The following is a 17323-nucleotide window of genomic DNA, read 5'->3' as shown; positions in this document are numbered from 1 at the left end:
AAGCGTCCACGTGGAGGCGCAAAGGAAGACAGCTCCAGGGAAGTCAGATGAGGTGGCTGCCGGCCAAGCCCAGAGCAGCTTACGCCTCCACAGCCAGCGGGCAGCGCCCCACCCTGCACCGTCCCTCACAGAACACACCTCTGCCCCCCCCCCCCGTGACCTCTGACTGCCATTCCCCTGCCACTCAACCCCAGCTATTCTCATCCACAGCATTTTAGGCTTTGAAGGTGAATTTTGTTTCTGGCTCCAGCGAAATTAATGGGTCCTAATCCCTTAAAACCAGCTAATCTCACATAGCGATTCGCACTGCTGCTGCTATGACAGTGCCTCTTTTCAACAGAAGACCTGGTGTTAAGTTACGTAGCCTTGATGGTAGGAGTCCCAGCTCTGTTTGGGCAGAAGGACAGAAAGGAGAAGATGTCATCTGCTGGTGTCCCCAGCACACCATGTGCAAGCTGCTAGCCTGCCCTCCCTTAAATATGCCCTTGAGGCACTGTACATTTGGTATTTTTATCACCTTCTCCCCTGGAAAGAAAAGGTGATCAGAGAAGTGAGGTTAATTTGCATCCACCTCAGCCATAAATCCAAGAGGACCAGATAGCTAATGTACATCTCTCGAAGTTTTAAACACAAGTACCCTCTCCTCTCTTGGGCCCGACAGCAAAGTTCACAGCCGCAGAAGCTCCCTGGGCCTTCAGAGGCGGACCGCAGACCTGCCTCAGCTCTCCTCAGCTTACAAGGCTCGGAAATGAAAGCTCAGGGACTTGGAGTGGGAGACGGTTTGGTTTGATTGGTTAGCGTCCTCACACCCAGTAGGGAAGATGCCTCTTTGTCTTTGTGATGCAGCCCAAATAGAAACCAGGAGTCCTGACTGTTCTATGTTACAGCAAAGACAGAAAACAGTCCTCCACAACAGAGTCTCTCTTGATTCTGATGTGCCTTTCAGTTTCCAAAACAGATGACAAAGATTTGCACACTTTCAAGTCACATTAACCTGGTTTGGCCTTCTGGCTCTGCCACATTCCAGCTATGCGATTTGGGCAATTATCATATGCTCTCTGAGCCTAGGCATCCTCATCCATAAAATGATATCAGCGTTAAAGGAGGGCCGAGAGCATTTAGTGAAGTCATGAATATTGAGTATTGGGTGGAAGGTGAGGGACAGTCAGTGAGCTGGGATCTGTATAACAATTGGCTCTCCATGGATGCAACGCTCTACTTTATGGTGTTCGCCAATTTCCTTAGTGTAGCTACTCTCACCACAGCTGACATCAAGCTACCAGCATGAATGCAGAGTTGGGAAGAGATGCATTGTAGGACAGTGTTACATAGTGTTCCCACCTGTCGACTGAAGAAAAACACACAACTTAAAAGTTGAGAGTTAAGTTTTATTACGGAACCTTACTGAGGACTATAGCCCCAGAGACAGCCTCCCAAATAGCTCTGAGGAACTGCTCAGAAGAGGTAAGGTAAGAGGCAGGATATATTGGAGTTTTTTGCTGGAAAACAACATATGGTCGAACATCAAAAGATTACTGCTAATCACAAGAAACTGACATCTCAAGTTAATGATTTTAGTGCTTTCCTATATAAAGGAAGATGCAGAGTCTGGGTTCATTGAAATTATTTCTTCAATATGCATCTTAACTCTCTGGGGCCAGTATCCAAAGCACAGAAGACTTCCTGTTTTTCTCCACCCTGAGTTCTCTGGGTGCACCATGGGGCTGGGGGCAGCTGCAGGGGCTAATGGCCTGGTCCTTGTAGAACTGGAATGGTGGGCAACATTCTTTGTTTACTGGAATGGCAAGCAATGTTCCCTGTCCACAATCATTACAGATACAATAGAAGCAAATAACCTCAAAAGCAGAGATGACCGTCAAACATAGTAAAACAATTAGGAAGTGATGAGTAGTCATTACCTTTGTATTTTGAGTATTTGTTACCTTTGTTTTTAGTATAATTTATGTAATTGTAAGTTCACATAATTAAAATTTTCTTGGTGGCTGTGTTTAACAACCGGCTCACGAAACTCCTGAAATATTTATTTAACAGTCTGTCCTGGCAAGCAGGTACAAGCCAGTACAAGCCAGCTCCAGCATGTGGGTGGGCCACACCTGTAGGCAGTAAATCCAACTTCTCTCCCTCTTCCTTTCCTGTCCTCAGTCCCAGGTAAGGTTTCATGGTTTTCCCAGGTATAGAGACAAAGATGGTCCCTGTCCAGTGTAGGCACCACACTTACTTTTGGCCTTGGCCACCATCCCAGTCCTCTGCCTGTGCTAAACCTCAGCCAATGTCCCAGCCCTGGACCCGCTGCCTGGCCCTTTCCCGGATGGGGGTGCTGAGCCACCCCTGACACCCAGAGGACGTGGCCTCTGTGGGGCTGAGGGGCCGCGGGAGGACAGAAGAAGGCTCTCTACGCTCAGCAATGGCCTGGAGGTCTATTTTAGGATCCAGTCTGTGGAGATGGGGAAGCACGGCCAGCAAACTGTGCTTTGGCAAGTCAGGGCCTATAATTAGCCTCCACTTGAGGGTCGAATAAACTCTTGGTTGTTACTAAACAACAGCGAAAGCAGGAACCTCTAGCTTCCCTGAGCCCAGAGCTGCCCAGCCTCCTTGGACAGACATTGGACAGAACCTCCCCATCTGCTGGGCAGAGTCCAAAGTGTCCCAGGCAGCATCCTGTCCTCAATCCCAAGTAAGGAGAAGCAAGTACAGAGCCCTGGCCTCGCCTCCCATCAGCCTGTATCTCCTACTGACTCCTGCACCGTTGCTCCCAGCAGCCTCTTACTTATGAAGAGTCTGTAGTCGGCTGGGCAGATGTCACCGATTCACACACAGGGGACAGTTGCTGCTGGGCGGAGCAAATCCCAAGTCAAAAGGCAGCACATGCAAGCGCTAGTGTGTTTGTTCTGGACGGTGGGACGTAGGTGACTGCATCCCCAGGCATCTTTCTGCTTTTCCAGAATTGTGTGCCTCTGAATATGGTAAACATATATCCCCCCACACCCCAGGGTTGGGTTTTGTTTTCTACTTTTTCTGTCCACCCGCTGCATGTTTTCAAAGCAGAAACAAAACAGAGCTGTACCCACGTGAAGAGTTTAAGCCTCAAGCTCCCTCACCTGCACGTCCCCCTTTGTATTAGTAATTTTTTATTCTTTTTCTTAAAGGCAGTCTCCCAACTTGTACAAGCTCCAAGCCCACATCTGCCCGCATCTGGCCCTGCATGGCCACCTACTCTAGAGCACTTTGGAAGCCATCATGTCTGCAGCTGGGGTTTTTGAGCCCACGGTCTGGACACCTGCTATGACTCAAGGTCCCGTGCTAGGGTGGAATATTTGCCATGGGCACCTCTGTGAGAAAACGAGCAGGGTAATTGCCCTGGGCTGCAAATTCATCATCTACAAAATGGCATCACGGAGCATCCAAAGACAAGGAAAGGGGCTCCTAAATGTGGGTGAAGGAGGACCAATAGAGGGCTGGGTCAGAGCAGCCAAAGCCAGTCCTCAGAGGCCTCACACAGCCAGAGCCTTTGAATGAACTATATTCAACGATATTAACTCTATGTTCTTATTTTCTGTATTCTTTTTTTTTTTTTTTTTTTTTGGCTGTGTTGGGTCTTCGTTTCTGTGCGAGGACTTTCTCTAGTTGCGGCGAGCGGGGGCCACTCTTCATCGCGGTGCGCGGGCCTCTCACTGTTGCGGCCGCTCTTGTCGCGGAGCACAGGCTCCAGACGCACAGGCTCAGTAGTTGTGGCTCACGGGCTCAGTTGCTCTACGCCATGTGGGATCCTCCCAGACCAGGGCTCGAACCCGTGTCCCCTGCATTGGCTGGCAGATTCTCAACCACTGCGCCACCAGGGAAGCCCCATTTTCTGTATTCTTGATGCTGTGGCAGCTGGGACCTCATTGACAAGGAGAGACTGCCCCATTGCAAGGCTAGTGAATCCTAGAGATAGGAGCCACTTACCTGTGAGAGTGCCTTTGAGATGCAAACCAACCCATCCTGAGTCAATACCCCAACCTGCCTCCCCTTGCTGGGGCTCACACTCCAAGAGGCAATATTCCTCTGCTCTGACCACCCAGGGCTGGGTACCAGACAACAAGGGACCACCCCTATAGCCCAGAGACCATTGAAATTATTCAAACCAGCCAATCCCAGCTGCTTACACTCCTGTGCCCATTCCTTCCCATGAAAACCACAATAAAGCCTTTTGCCCATGCTTTCCCCTCACCCCTTCTGCTTCCTGACCAACCCTGGTTCTTCTCTGTGTTGCCCTACATGGTATGGCTGCCCCCTCCTCTTGGGAACTGTGAGTAACAAATGATCTTTGCAATGTCAGTTGTCTCCTGATCTGTTGGCCTCTCCATACCAGAATAAAAACAAAATCCCGGGTACATCTTAAAACACCCTTCTTGGGGGCTTCCAGAAAATGATCTCCAGACCTGGGACAGGGGAAGACTGGGAATGGGCTCACCCATGGTCACAATTCATTCATGCAGGCATTCACTCAACCAGAGCTTGGAGACACAGCAATGAACAAGGAGTTGACCCTGGGAAGGGCCACTTCAGCACAGTGGGATGAGGGCTTTGCTGGGGAAACCAAGGGAGCACAGGCGTGGACCAAGTCCCAGATCTGGGTGGAAGGGATGGAGCTCCCCTGTTCCAGTAGGGTCATCCTGTGTTGTTTGTCCACTTCATTGAATTTCCCACCAGCAACCTCATCTTCTCTCTGCTGCAGCCCTGCCCTGACGCACACTGGGGAGCAGGCAACTGGGGTCTCCCCTCTCTGGTCTTTCTCATCTTACTCTGGTCTCTGACCTCTGGTGCCGGAAGTCCTCCACCAAGTCAGCAAAGAACTTCCAACTCATTTACTTTCAAGAGCAAAGGACTGATAAGAGTTTAAAACAGTGATATGCAACCTTTTTTTTCAGTTTTATGTATTTTTATTAAACATAATTTACATATAGTAAAATACACAAATCTTAATGGTACAGCTTAACAAATTGTTACCTATTATACATCAATGTAATCACCAGATCCAGGTATGGAACATCTTTATCACTCCAGAAAGTTTCCTCAGATTTGCATCCTTATTTTAAAGTAACAGTTAGTTTATCCCCCATCCCAAGCTGCAGATTATCCGAAAGCCAATATGTAAAAAATATATTTATTTTAAAAAGAAGTTTCTCAGGTTAAGAAGATGACTATCCTCCCAATCCCCACGTGTGGGGAACCCTGAGGGGTGCTGAGGGCCAAGTTTGAAAAATCATTCTTCCCCATGAAACCCCCGAACTGTATGTACAATATTTATGTACATACATAAGCTGTGTGTACAATGTTTATGTTCACATGTATGTTCTGAGGGTGGACAGAATTCTAGAGCTGAGCTGTCCAGTTCTGGAGCCACCTGTGGCCACCTATGGCTATTTAAATGTAAATTAGTTAAGATTAAATAAAAGTAAATGTTCAGTTCTTCAGTTGCCTTTGCTACATTTTGAGTGTTCAGTAGCCACGTGTGGCCACTGTGCTGGACCACACAGTGCAGATCAGTTCCATCATCACCGAAAGTTCTATTGGGTAGCAGTGGTCCAGAGATTTCATCAGCTTCCCAAAGGCATCCATGACCAGAAAATGTTAAGAGACACTAAGTCAAGCCAGTGAAACTTCATTTAAGGAGCCAGAAATTTCACTGGAGAGCCGAAAGCTCATCATTGTGACAAAGGCCACAGACAAGTCTGCATTGAGCAATCTTTTTGCTCCAAAAACCCAACCCTAAAAGCTCTTAGAAGACACCAAGATTTTATGCTTTAGTGTCTATCTCTCCCCCTCTTTCTTAGAGAGGGACACTTGAATTCTAAAAATATTTGCCATGAGAAAGTGCTCTCAGCGTCCCAGAGCCTCTGTGCCCAGCACGAGGCACCATTTGAAGTAGGAAGACATCGCAGTGACCTTGTCCTTTGTTGTGTGGTCGTTCTAGGTGGGCGAGGCAGTCCTGGAAAACGCACGGCTCATGCTGCAGACGGAGAATATCCAGGCGGGCGCGGACGACTTTAAGGAGAGGTAACACTCCACAGCCGAGGGGACAGTCCCTCCCCTCCGTGCCCCAGACTCCTGGGCCACTCGGGTAATGCGGCCCCAGAGTCTGTAGCATGCACCCTAGCCTCATGGAAGGCTGGGGGGTGGGTCCCGGCCTCTGTATTTTTAACGTTCACCAGGCTTTCCTGATGCCCATCCAGCCTTGAGAACCACCTCTTTGGAGTCTAATAGTGTTTCCTATAATGTGGCTGATGAAGATCATTTTAAGCAGTATAAAGATAAACGTTTTAATTTTAATGGTTATGTATTTACTTATTTATAAATTTATCTATTTATTTATTTATTTTTGGATGCACTGGGTCTTTGTTGCTGCACACAGGCTTTCTCTAGTTGTGGCGAGCAGGGACTACTCTTTGTTGCAGTGCACGGGCTTCTCATTGTGGTGGCTTCTCTTGTTCCGGAGCACAGGCTCGTGGCGCACGGACTTCAGTAGTTGTGGCACAATGGCTCAGTAGTTGTGGTGCACAGGCTTAGTTGCTCTGCAGCATGTGGGATCTTCCCAGACGGGGAATCGAACCGATGTCCCCTGCATCGTCAGGCAGATTCTTAACCACTGTGCCACCAGGGAAGTCCCAGTCATATATATTGTTTTTTCTTTTTTTTTTTTTGTGGTACACGGGCCTCTCACTGTTGTGGCCTCTCCCATTGCAGAGCACAGGCTCCGGACCCGCAGGCTCAGCAGCCATGGCTCACGGGCCCAGCCGCTCTGTGGCATGTGGGATCTTCCTGGACCGGGGCACGAACCCATGTCCCCTGCATCGGCAGGCGGACTCAACCACTACGCCACCAGGGAAGGCCCATATATTTATTTTTATAGTTACCTTCTGTTTATGGCTCATGAGACTGTTTTTCTACTACAGTACTACCATTTATAGTGGCAATTTAAAATTTATTTAATATAAAGAGCTTTTAAAGTTTATTGATTTAAGATTTACTCTTTCAGCACATGAATTTAAGGAACAACATAAAGTAAATAATGATACAGAAGATACACATTTAGTGAAAAATTGTGTAGGTGAGTGGGGTTTGCAAAACACTGGCCTAATGGAGAAGCAAAATGAAGATGCCCCTTTTATGGATCAAAATAGGACAAAATAGGACTCCAGAGGCACGTGGGGGATTCTTCCAGCTTGGGTCAAAAGAGACTAATCCCCGTCATATGAGTGGGTTTCCATTTCAGGTGGAAGGATAGGACTTGTTTCCAAAAGAACTAAATGTTAATAAGAACGCAATCCTTCAAAAAGAATAAATTTGGGTAGAAAATCTAATTCCACATATAGAGCACAGAAAAACGCTTCAGAAACCAGCCCCCAAGTGCTGATTCAAATGTACAGGTCCAACTCTGAGGGAAGTCTCTGGTGGTATGCCACAGGACTCTGTCCTCAGTCCCTTCATTTACTATTTTTAACTGCAAGGTGCTTGAAAGCAGGCGTGGCAAAATGGCAGATGATACAAAGCCAGTTGGGGTGGTGAAGAGTAGAATGACAGAATCACGATTCTGATCCCAATACATTGGAACAATGGACCAATGACATTGAAAGAGGATAAACATAAACTCCTATTCCTGGGTTCAAATACCAGTTGCACCCAGGAGGACAGAGAAATTGGGCTGAAAGTAGCTTTTGTGAAAAATGTTCAGGACGTCTACTTGGCAGGAGACTCAATATTAGTTAGCAGCAAATACAGCTAATCAAAATGAAATGAACGAACATACAAACAAAACCCACAATAAAAATCTTAGGATCCGTGATGAATAGAATTAAAGGGTTTAAACAAAGGAGCAGACAGTCCCACAAGACCCTGAAGTAATCAGGTAGCATCTGGAGTTTTGCATTTCATTCTCTGTATCACATTTTAAGGACACAGACTAATTGGAACATTTCAAGTCATTCCAAAAATATATCTTAAACCTGCTGCTGCAAAAACAAAAATGAAAGGGTCATAGTCCCTGCCCTCGATAATGACGAATATGAAAACCCATTTGCATGAAAAATGGAGGAAGGAAGTAGGAATGCTTAACCTGAGGACAAAAAGTCTTGGAGGGGTGTAGTGGTTGGAGATGGGGGACAAGAGAGTGACATAAGAGAGTGTCTCCAAATATTTGTAGGACTGCCAGTGGAAGGATTAGACTGACTTTGGGTGTTCCAGTGGGTGGAACTCAGACTCTTTCAGGAATAGAGACTAAAGCTCTTGAAGGAAGCAATCTGCAATAGTTACAGCTGTCTAAAAATGGTATGATGGCCTTGGGAGATGATGAGGTCCCCGTTGCTGGAAGTATTGAAGCAGAGCCTGCATGATCACCTATCAAAAATGCCATCAGGGATTGTCATCAGGCAGGAGTTTGGATAGTTGAACAAGAAATTCCTTTAAAATTCTAAGAGCTTGAGAGGCTTTCTGAAACGAGAGGTGTGAGATTTCTCCCTTCTGTGGATGGATGAAGGTAAGGTGTGAAATTTGGCTGAGTGGAAGGCCATGGAAGAAAGGAGTGCCACTGGGAGAAACTGCCAAAGATGTTGGGTAGCTGTTAGAAAAAAGGCCCTGTGCAAACCAGAGATTGAAACAACGCAGAGGGGGCAGTTTCAGACCTGTGTCTGCGTGTATATGTGTGCCTGTGTGTTTTTGCATATTTCGTATGCAAATCCAGGTTTCTGGTTTCTCAAGAGAAGGGAATACCCCTTCCCACGCTGCAGTGATGGGGAGGGCTGGGCAGCAGCACCGTTTTAGGTGAAGCATGTGCTGTCCTACACGTGTCAATCCCCACCTCTATGCTGTTGCCCAGACCTGGCCCTCATCCCTCATCTACATTCCCCACTTGGTCCCTGAAGGCATTTGGGTTTGCAGCCACGGTCCTGAAATTTTACCTGGGCTTTGGGGGAGAGGAACCATGCACGTTCTTCATTTGGGGATCACCAGCACACAGCCTGGGACTTAGCAGATTCTCAGTAATGTTCGTTAAAGGATCCCCAGGTGAAAAGGATGACAGATCAGCATAATGATGACAACACTGGTCCCCTTACCTGGATCTGGCCTCTTGGAGAAGCTTTCCCTAGAGCTCTGTGCTTCCAGTGCCCCATGAGGATGGCACCTAATTAATCCCTGTGCCCTGTTATCAGAAGTTGGCTGCAATCGCTTTCATTTTAATAAATCAACAGGCAGCAATTCCATTAACGGTGTCCGCAAACCCATTGGAACAGTGACTTTTAACATTCATTGCTTAAGTGAATAATTGGTCTGTTGGTCACATTTATAATTTGATTATTTTTCTTTGGGGTCACCCAGCTCTGCTGATTGAGTTCCTTTACCTACAGATATGAAAATGAGCAGCCGTTTCGAAAGGCGGCGGAAGAGGAAATTAACTCTCTGTATAAAGTCATTGATGAAGCGAATTCGACAAAAAAGGATCTGGAGAGTCAAATAGAAAGACTGAAAGAAGAACTTGGCTTTCTGTCAAGGAGCTATGAAGAGGTAGGTGGGGGCCCTCACCTGTCGGGCTGAGCTTCACAACACAGGTGACGCTCCGCGTCACTTGCCCAGGGCTGCAGGCAAAATGCCAGTAAAATATTTCCAACTTCTTGTAATGGGTGAGGTTACCCTGAGTTTCAAACTCAAATGGCTTCAGGGACCAGGCCGGTACATAAATGGGGAGGCAGCAGGTCCAAGCAGTAGTGAGTGATGGAACGTGTGTTGAATTGGAGGGAGCATCCCCTAAGCTTTCTAGTTCAGACTTTTTTTCAACACTGTACTGGACAAACAAAATAGCTCCGAGAGTAGACCCAGGCTGTGGTTTAGTCACACTCAATGAAATTAGGTCAGATCGTTGAGTGACAGGACTGAAGGGGACCGCCTGTGGTGATGTTGTCCAGTGTCCTGAAGACCTACAGTGATTCTAAACAACCTCACACCAGTCAAGATCCAAACAGTGCTTGCAGTTGGAAAAAGTCAAAACCCATTTAACCATGTTCACATTGGGAAGTTCCTTCTTTTGTCCAACTGTAAGCTAACCAGGAATCAATAAGCCAACTTCCTCCTGTTCTCAGCTCCATAGTTTCTCACCACTCTCCCAAGGTAATGCTTTAAAAACTCCGCAGTTATCTTTAAATCTTTTTCCGCCTCCTCTGACTTTATGAAATTCATAAATTTCATCTTGCTGTTATTGCTTACTCTGTGTTGTTATTTTGTTGTTTATTTATTTTGATCTTTGCTTTGGGTGGGCATGGGTTTGTGAAGAGTAGCCTAAGAAATGCATCCTGAGGAAAAGAGAATATAGCGCCCATGCTGGGAAGAGGACCAGGGACTTTGCCTGTCTTTGTGAAGCCCCATGTTTGGCAGCAGCAAAATGAGAAGCAAAGTATTGCCCACAGAGCTGGGCTTCGGCTGGCTAGAATTCTGTGTCTTTTCTTTCTCCTCTGGAACTCACTGAGGTATATGTTGCCATTTTCAGGATGTGAAAATGCTATACAAACAGCTGGCAGGGTCTGAGCTGGAACAATTGGATGTTCCCATTGGCACTGGGCTGGATGACATCCTTGAGACAATCAGAATTCACTGGGAGAGAGATGTCGAAAAGAAGTGGGCGGAAGCGGGAGCTTTGCTCCAAGCTAAGGTAAGAGGCAGGACCAGCATCCTCACTCTGCCCTGTGCAGAAGGAGGCCAAGCAAAGATGAGTAGCAGCCAACATGCAAAAGAAGAAAAGCAACAATTTCAATCTCGTTAGACAGAAAAGAAATGCAATTTAAAACAAAGCTTTTTGTTTACCTGTCTAAATGCAGAAAAAATTTAAAATGGTTATACTCAGTGCTGGCAAGCATGTGGAAATGTGGGTGCTCTCCTGAGTTGTTGGGGAGCACAAACCCATGTGACATCTTTGAGGAAGGGATTTGATGACATGTACCAAGAATCATAAAATGCTCCTGCCTACCACTTGAATAATCTAGACCCCATCCTAAAGATATAACTGAAAATACAGATAAAGTGTACATCCAGGTATACCCACTGAAGCCTTCATTATTATAAGGGTGAAAAAATTGGGAAGAAAACTGGATAAATATTTAATAACAGGAGAAAGACTAAGCCACAGCCTAACCATGCAATAAAATATCAGGCAGTTATTAGAAATGATATTTATGAAGCATTTATAGCAATATGGGAACTGCTCAGGCAATAAGGTAAAATGGGGAGAAAAAAGAGAGTACAGATTGGTATGTACCAGGGGTCAGCAAACTTGTTCTGTAAAGGACAAGATAGTAAATATTGAGGCTTCCTGGGCAAGATGGTCTCTGTTGCAATACTCAGCTCTGCCACTGTGGTGTGAAAGCTGCTGTGGACAGAAGGTAACCAGTGAGCATGGCTGTGTTCCAATAAAACTTTATTTACAGAAACAGGAGGTGGGCTGGATTTGACCTTCGGGCTGCAGTTGCCAACCCCTGCTATACACAGTAGGTAAAGCATTCAAACAAAGAAACTAGGCATCAAGAAAAGGTCAGAACACGGTTTCTTGTACTTCAATTATACCTTAATAAAGCTGTGAAGAAAAGGTCTCCCTTAAAAAAAAATCAGAAAGAAAACTCTAAACTGTAAAAGTATTAGCATTAGCAGTGGTTATCTTTAAGTGTGGGACCCATTTCATGTTGTGATGTTTTTTCTTTCTTGTTTCCGAATTTTTCTTGTTTTTTTTAAAGTAGTATGAATTATATTAATGGAGGGAAAGCATCTTTTATTAAACCTCATAAATAAGAAAGGAATTAACCAGAAAATAGAATGCACAGGGTTTGTTCTTCCCTTCCCCTTCTCCCACCCATTCATGATTCTGGAATTCTGAGGCAGAGGATTGAAAGAGCAGAAGAGGAAGGAAAGCATGAAGGAAGTGGGAAAAATAAAGTAGAATTTGAAAGAAGGCAAGAGGGCTGCTCCTGATTTCTCGGTGACCACTGAGTGGGTCTCAATCCTGACTGCACAACAAAATTATTTCGGTGCACTTTCAAAGACACCCAGGCCCAAGACCAATTAAATCAGAAGGAGGAGAGGGACTTCATGGTTTTTAAGCTCACTGATGATTCTAATACACAGTAAAGTTTGGGAACCACAAGAGTTGATAAAAACTCCCAAAAGAAAACCGGGAGGACCTTTTCTGCTCTTTCTTCTCCCAGCCCTCCTCAACCCCTGCCCCCCAAGTATCAACAGGAAACTTCCCCGCAGGGTCTTCACAAGTCTGGATCCCCCAATGTTCTCCAGCCCAGAAAACATCTTCCACTCCCCAATTCTCCACCCCTTACCCCTTTTCAAAAGCTCTTCTTTCTAACCTTCAAATCCTTGGGCCAGGTCACTACAAACAATTTCCACGGTAAATAGTGCCTAGTCACTCCACGAAATACAGCCCCCATAACCACTGAGAGGCAAAACCACACAAAGAGAAAGTGAAACCAAAGCAGATATATGGTTTGGGTCCATTGCTTCTTAGGGGACTCATGAATATTTATAATTAATGACCCTAGAGACCATCAGTCCCACTCCCTCATTTTAGAGGTGAGGAAACTGAGACCCAGAGAGGGCAGTTGATGTCCTGAAGTCGCACAGCTGGTTGGAACACCACAGTTCAGCTTTCCTGGCTCTTGATCCAGGGATTTTTTTCTCTGCATTAGGCTCTTGGCTCTGCCTCCAAAGCTAAATCACAGTGGCCCAGGAATTTGCAGACTTGTTTCTGTCCCAACCCTCCTGGGGTCTACACCACACCATAGTGATTATCTCTTTGGGAAAGGGTGGAGGAGTATGGTAATTAACAGAAATTAATCCTGCATAGTGTGAAAAAGAAAAAAAAACTTCATTATTATTCACCCCTCACCCTCTTGAGAATCATCACCAGCCCAACAGTCATTCAAACATTAATTCTGAACAGATTCATTAGTGTTTTTTTTTAATAGAGTAATCTGAAAGCTACGTCTCAGAGAAAACAGACAGTACTTGTTTCAGTTTGGCCGATGCTCCCTGGGCCTCTTGCAGAGAGGGGGAGCTCAGAAAATATTTGCAGAATGAGTGAATTCCTCTAATCATCAACAGAGATCAGAACTGACAGCCAGAAGTCCTCCAATAAATAGTTTTGTCAATTGCCGTCATGCCCTCGGGGGCTGACTTTTGTCCAGCCTGAACATCTCTTGTAGGTTTCTTGGCTGCAAAGCACAAATGTGAAATGGTTTAGCACACACTGCTTTCTAAACATTCTGCAGCGAGAATACAGACATGGATTTAATTACCTCTCAGCTTGGAGAGGCTAAAAATTAATTGACATGATTAATTTGTCTTCATTTAAGTTCCTCCAGAAACTGATGCTGAGACAAATATTGAAGTGTAGGTGGTTTCTTTGGAAGTTGCCGGGAAGCAGAGAAGCAAACAAAGAACACATTATCCAACCAGCTCCCACTGGGGGAGACAGGAGCATCCCCATGGGGGCCTGGGGAACAGTACAGAATACAGGAGAGGAGAGAGGAGAGGAAGCTGGGGTAGTAATACCCTCTCCCCTCAGTCATCGGCCATCTGCTAGCAGAGTGACCTTTCAAAGACTTCAGAGAGAGCTCCCAGGGAGAGGTACAGAATCTGACAGAGAGAAGGAAGCTGGGGAGAACTAACCAAGGAGTGGCCCAAGGGGTCGAGGTGGATGCCATCAGCATCTGCTGTCACTTCCCTGCCAACTCTTTATTCCTTAATCGGTAAAAGCTTATAACACCAGGTCCTCTCCAGCCACGGTGTTACAGAGGTCGGGAACCTCAGTGGTCCAGTCTTTGGAGTTTCTCAGGTTGCATGATTCAGTGACTGGGGGATCACGTTGGTCCAGAGAATTTCCAGAGTGTTTTAAAGTCTGGCCCTTCCTTTTCTGTTTGATGTGGTTACCCAACTCAGGGTATTTGGGGATACTTCCAGAACCTCCAACAGCCATACCATGCCATACCACCCTCCACACCTCCTCCTGGCTAGCCATGGAACACACTTCCCAGTCTGCAACTGACAGAAAAAGACCACCTTGGGCAATACTGAAGGGTCACTATTATTCACCTGTTTCCTGGATTCATGTGCTGAGACATTTCCACTCTGTAGAGCGACAAACAAAAGAGAGAGTCCTGAGTGCAAGTATTCTGTACACTGACGTTGGCTAGATTAAGATTTCTCAGTGCCCTTCTTTCCTAAAACTTGCGGAACTTATGGATACATCGAAATCATCTGTCAGTCATTGTTACAAGACGTAGAATTAAAACATAAAACTGATAACCATGTGAGGCCATTTGTGCTGGCTAGACCTCTGACATCCTTTCTGCTCATTCAATTCTCACAACAGCCTCAAAAGCAGGAACTCTTGTTATTCCCATTTCACAAAATATTATGCAGTTGGGCTTCCCTGGTGGTGCAGTGGTTGAGAGTCCACCTGCCGATGCAGGGGACATGGGTTCGTACCCCGCTCCGGAAAGATCCCACATGCCGCGGGCGGCTGGACCCGTGAGCCATGGCCGCTGAGCCTGCGCGTCCGGAGCCTGTGCTCCGCAACGAGAGAGGCCACAACAGTGCGAGGCCCGCGTACCGCAAAAAAAAACAAAAAAAAAAAACATATATATATATATATATATATATTATGCAGTTATAGTCTTTCATGTCCATGTCAGTCCATCACGATACATATAATCCCATGTTTCTTCCAACTGACCTTTTCCTTACAATGTGCGGTCCTCCTGGAAACGGGGCCACCCTGAAGGCTAAGGGTTCTCAAAGTTTCAGAATCAGGCTGCTTAGGGTTCAAAAGGTTGACCTACCCCACTTCGGTTTCCCCTTGATGGGATTGGAGGCCCTCCCCTCAATTCCCAGAAGCCAAATCTCTGTCCCTTGTTCACTGCAGCTGGGTGACGTGCACAGTAACCAAAGCCTTATTCAATCACCAGCGTGAGCTGGAGGGGGGTTGGGTGGCAGCTCCTATGAGTCCCTCCGGGCCAGGAACTCCACAACAAATAGATTTCTCCATGCTCCCTGCCCTGACAGTAGGTCACACTTGCCTCAGATCAGTTTAAGGTATTTGTGGTCAGAAACTTTATCTGAGCTATAACCATCATGCCTCAAACAGTCAGGATGACAGATTGTGGAGATGGTTAAGAATGAAGAGAGGTGAAGAGATGGAAGTGAATTGCGAGGTTTCCGGTTATTGATAGTCTTAGAGCTGCAGGAGGCACCAGACAGTGCCCTCTAATGGAAACCTCTGCAGTGATGGGGCTGTTCTGTAATCTATGCAGAGTCCAGTGTGGCAGCTCAGCCACGTGTGGTTACTGAGTGCTTGAAATGTGCCTGATACACCTGAGAAACTGAATTCTTAATGTTATTTAATGTTTATGACTTCTTACATAAATATCTACATGTGGCTAGTGGCTACCATACTGGACAGCCTAGGTCTAGATCCACCCATGAGAGACTAGAAGACTTGGGTAACATGTCACCATGTCATCCGTATTCAGAAACAATAACTTGCTCTGTGAGGGCAAGTATTTTATACAGGCTGCTGTGTCTATGGCTTTTCTTTGCTTGCTTTTACCAAGAAGATTCAGTATTTTCTAGGATATATGAAATTAGATGAAATGGATTTCTGGCACTCAACTGTCCCTTGCTCTAGGCTCCAAGACAGCCTAATATGGTCCTGCCATGATAGCCAACTGGGAGAGTTCCTTTGAGAGAGCAGAACGCTGAGAGCATCTGTAATCTAGGGGTCCCTGTGCGCTGATGAGTTGGCTATAATCTCAATGGCTCTTCTGTGAAATAAGCACTGGCTTATTCCTCCTGGTGCGCTCACAGCAAGCACTGAAGATGAGTCACCTAGCATTTCTAAACCTCAAAATACGTCACAGAGCGAGTTTTGCAAAAGGGCCCCAGCTTGCTTTTATTTCTTTTTTTATTTATGCATTTTAATATCTAATACCTTCACTTGGTTCAAAATTCAAAATGATATACAGTGAAAAGTGTCATCCCACCCATGTCCCAGCCACCCAGCCTTTGTTGTAGGGTCAGTCAATGTTTTCCTTTTCCCATGTGCCCTTTCAGAGACATTTTATGCAGGTACAAGAAACGATGTATATATTCCCTCCTTTAACACAATTAGTAGCATTCAGAACATATTGCTTTTTAGCTGCACAATATTGTACCACAGGGGGCAGCAAACTATGGCCCACAAGCCAAGTCTGACCTGCTGCCTGTTTTTCACAAATAAAGGTTTATTGGAACATAGCCATGCCCATCATTTACATATTGTCTATGGCTGCATTTGCATTACACCAGCAGAGTTGAATAGTTGCAACAGAGACCATATGGCCTGCTAAGCCTAAAACATTTACTATCTGGCCCTTTACAGAAAAAGTTGCCAACCCTTGTTCCAGCTAACAGGCATCCCAGGGTTTCTTTAACCTGTGCCCTACTGATGAATGGTGGCTTCCAATCTTTAAGCTATTATAAATAAGACTAGTCACTGACTTTGTATGTCCCTCATTTCCCAATATAGAAATGTATCCTCTGGATAAATTTATAGACATGGAATTGCTGGGGCAAAAATTATGTGCATCAGTAATTTTGATAAACATTGCCAAATTATCCTCTATAAAGGTTGTAACAATTTATATTCTCATCAGAAATGTTTGAGCGTGTCCATTCCCTGCATCTTCATTGATACTGTGAGTTCTCACAGTTTGTGATCACTTTGTGATCTTTGCCAATATTATAGGTGAAAAATGGTTTTTCAGTATACTTTTATCTTGCATTTGTCATATTATGAGGAAGGTGGAACATCCTTTTACGTGCTGAATTTCATCCATATTTGCTTTTGTGTGTACTATCAGATCATATCTTTTGCCCATTTTTATTAGGTCTGGGATTCTTTTTTACTGGTTTGTAGTGGCTCTTTGTAAATTAGAGAAATTAGTCCTCTCTCCGTGATATAAGTTGCAAATATCTTCCCAGCTTGTCACTTGTCTTTTTTTTTTTTTTGGCCACAGCGCGAGGTTTGCAGGATCCTAATTCCCTGACCAGGGATTGAACCCAGGCCCTGGCATTGGAAGCTCAGTCCTAACCACCGGGACACCAGGGAACTCCCTGTCACTTGTCTTTTTACTTAATTTATGGTAGTTCCAGCTGGCTTTCAAAACATATTGTTAGCCTGTAAGGAAGTGTTACTATAGCTGTGTGCTACGGTGGTGTGCCCCAGCTGGTGTGGCTG

At 45.6% G+C, this 17323-nt stretch overlaps 1 protein-coding gene across 1 annotated transcript in view; it reads left to right on the top strand.

The window, feature by feature from the left end:
* Positions 1 to 17323, top strand: part of BFSP2 (beaded filament structural protein 2) — a 73218-nt gene that overhangs the window by 41066 nt on the left and 14829 nt on the right. The window contains exons 2-4 of the mRNA XM_029214974.1: positions 5978 to 6060; positions 9405 to 9561; positions 10538 to 10699. Coding sequence (XP_029070807.1) covers positions 5978 to 6060; positions 9405 to 9561; positions 10538 to 10699 — 402 coding nt within the window. The remainder of the gene's footprint in view (positions 1 to 5977; positions 6061 to 9404; positions 9562 to 10537; positions 10700 to 17323) is intronic.

Source organism: Monodon monoceros, unplaced genomic scaffold, assembly GCF_005190385.1.
Source record: "Monodon monoceros isolate NGI ecotype Baffin Bay Population unplaced genomic scaffold, NGI_Narwhal_1 Super_Scaffold_11, whole genome shotgun sequence".
In the NCBI taxonomy this organism is placed as follows: Eukaryota; Metazoa; Chordata; class Mammalia; order Artiodactyla; family Monodontidae; genus Monodon; species Monodon monoceros.
This window is presented reverse-complemented; position numbering and strand designations above follow the sequence as displayed.